At 43.3% G+C, this 1,588-nt stretch overlaps 1 protein-coding gene across 1 annotated transcript in view; it reads left to right on the forward strand.

The window, feature by feature from the left end:
* LOC17891654 overlaps positions 1–1,073 on the forward strand; it is a 5,823-nt gene extending 4,750 nt beyond the window's left edge. The window contains 1 exon segment of the mRNA XM_006296713.2: positions 3–1,073. Coding sequence (XP_006296775.2) covers positions 3–1,073 — 1,071 coding nt within the window.
* Positions 1,074–1,588: the final 515 nt, after the last annotated feature.

Genomic DNA, 1,588 nt, shown 5'->3' on the forward strand with positions numbered 1-1,588 from the left:
GGTTCACGGTGCGGTCAGCCTATACCTTCTTATCGCGGGACGTTGCTCCTAAACCAAACATGGGAGAGTTTTTTGAGAAGGTTTGGAAAGTGGTTGCTCCGGAGAGAGTTCGGGTTTTCTTATGGCTTGTGAGTCATCAAGCGATTATGACTAACAAAGAACGGTTCCGTCGGCACTTATGTGATTCGAGTACTTGTCAGGTTTGTAAGGGCGGGGAAGAGTCCATCTTACACACCCTCCGTGACTGCCCGACCATGTCCGGGGTTTGGAAAAGACTAGTACCGCCACGGAAGCAACGATCGTTTTTTGATCAGCCCTTAATGGAGTGGGTTTATGCTAACCTAAGCACTACTACGGAGGTTAGCCACTGTCCTTGGGCGACGACTTTTGCTATGGCAGTGTGGTGGGGGTGGAAATGGAGATGTGGTAATGTCTTTGGCGTTACGGGTAAATGTCGTGATCGGGTGCGTTTTATTAGAGACATTTCTAAAGAGGTAACGGATGGCCACAAGAGACTTCGAGGGCGGTCTAGCAAGGTTGTGCGGGAGGAGAGACTGATCGCATGGAAACCACCACCCGATGGCTGGTTCAAGGTGAATACCGACAGCGCATCGCGGGGGAACCCCGGGCTAGCAACAGCGGGAGGAGTCTTACGGAATGCGGACGGGAACTGGTGTGGTGGCTTCTCTTTTAATATTGGGATTTGTACGGCTCCTTTAGCAGAATTGTGGGGAGTTTACTATGGGCTCTACATGGCTTGGGAGAAAGGTATCACACGGCTGGAGTTGGATGTGGATTCGGAGTTGGTGGTCGGTTTTCTAACGACAGGGGTTGAGGATTCTCATCCGTTGTCTTTCCTAGTACGTTTGTGCTATGGCTTTTTATCAAAGGACTGGATTGTCCGTATTTCTCACGTGTATAGGGAAGCTAACCGTCTTGCAGATGGGTTATCGAACTATGCGTTTTCTTTACCCTTAGGTTTTTATTCTTTTGATGTTATTCCGCCGGATGTGGCGTCGATTTTACACGAGGATGTGGTTAGTCCCCCTCGGCCAAGAAACGTTATTGTATAATTTTATTTTATTTTAATAAAACATAGGGAGGGCACTAACTCCCGTCAATTTACCAAAAAAAAAAAAGAGATAAGGACATTTTATCTAGTCCTCCTGTAGTTCATATAAGTGCACTGCAAATGCATAATGCATAATAGAGACATCCACAAGAAAACAAAATATAGATAGAAAGCTAAATTGAATGGGATCAATAAATAAATAAAACAATATTTTGTTTTAGATAAAAACGAAATTTTAATGTTAGAGAACTGAAATAAGAAACAGCTGGAGCCAATCTATATGTTGTTTGCAACACCCCCACTTGATTCTCTTTTTTGGCTCTTTCTCATTTTACTTAGTAGTCAGAAGTAGCTAGTTAGAAAGACACTAAAATCTATTTGTACACTTCTAAGAGGGGTGTTAAAGATGTTTTTAATCAATTGGTGAATCATGTTAAGCATAGAGAGAGGGAGACGAAATAGATTAGAAAATAGTTCAAGAAAAAGAGAAGTGGGCTTTTTGTTTTATGGAAATAC

Source organism: Capsella rubella, unplaced genomic scaffold, assembly GCF_000375325.1.
Source record: "Capsella rubella cultivar Monte Gargano unplaced genomic scaffold, Caprub1_0 scaffold_3, whole genome shotgun sequence".
In the NCBI taxonomy this organism is placed as follows: domain Eukaryota; kingdom Viridiplantae; phylum Streptophyta; class Magnoliopsida; order Brassicales; family Brassicaceae; genus Capsella; species Capsella rubella.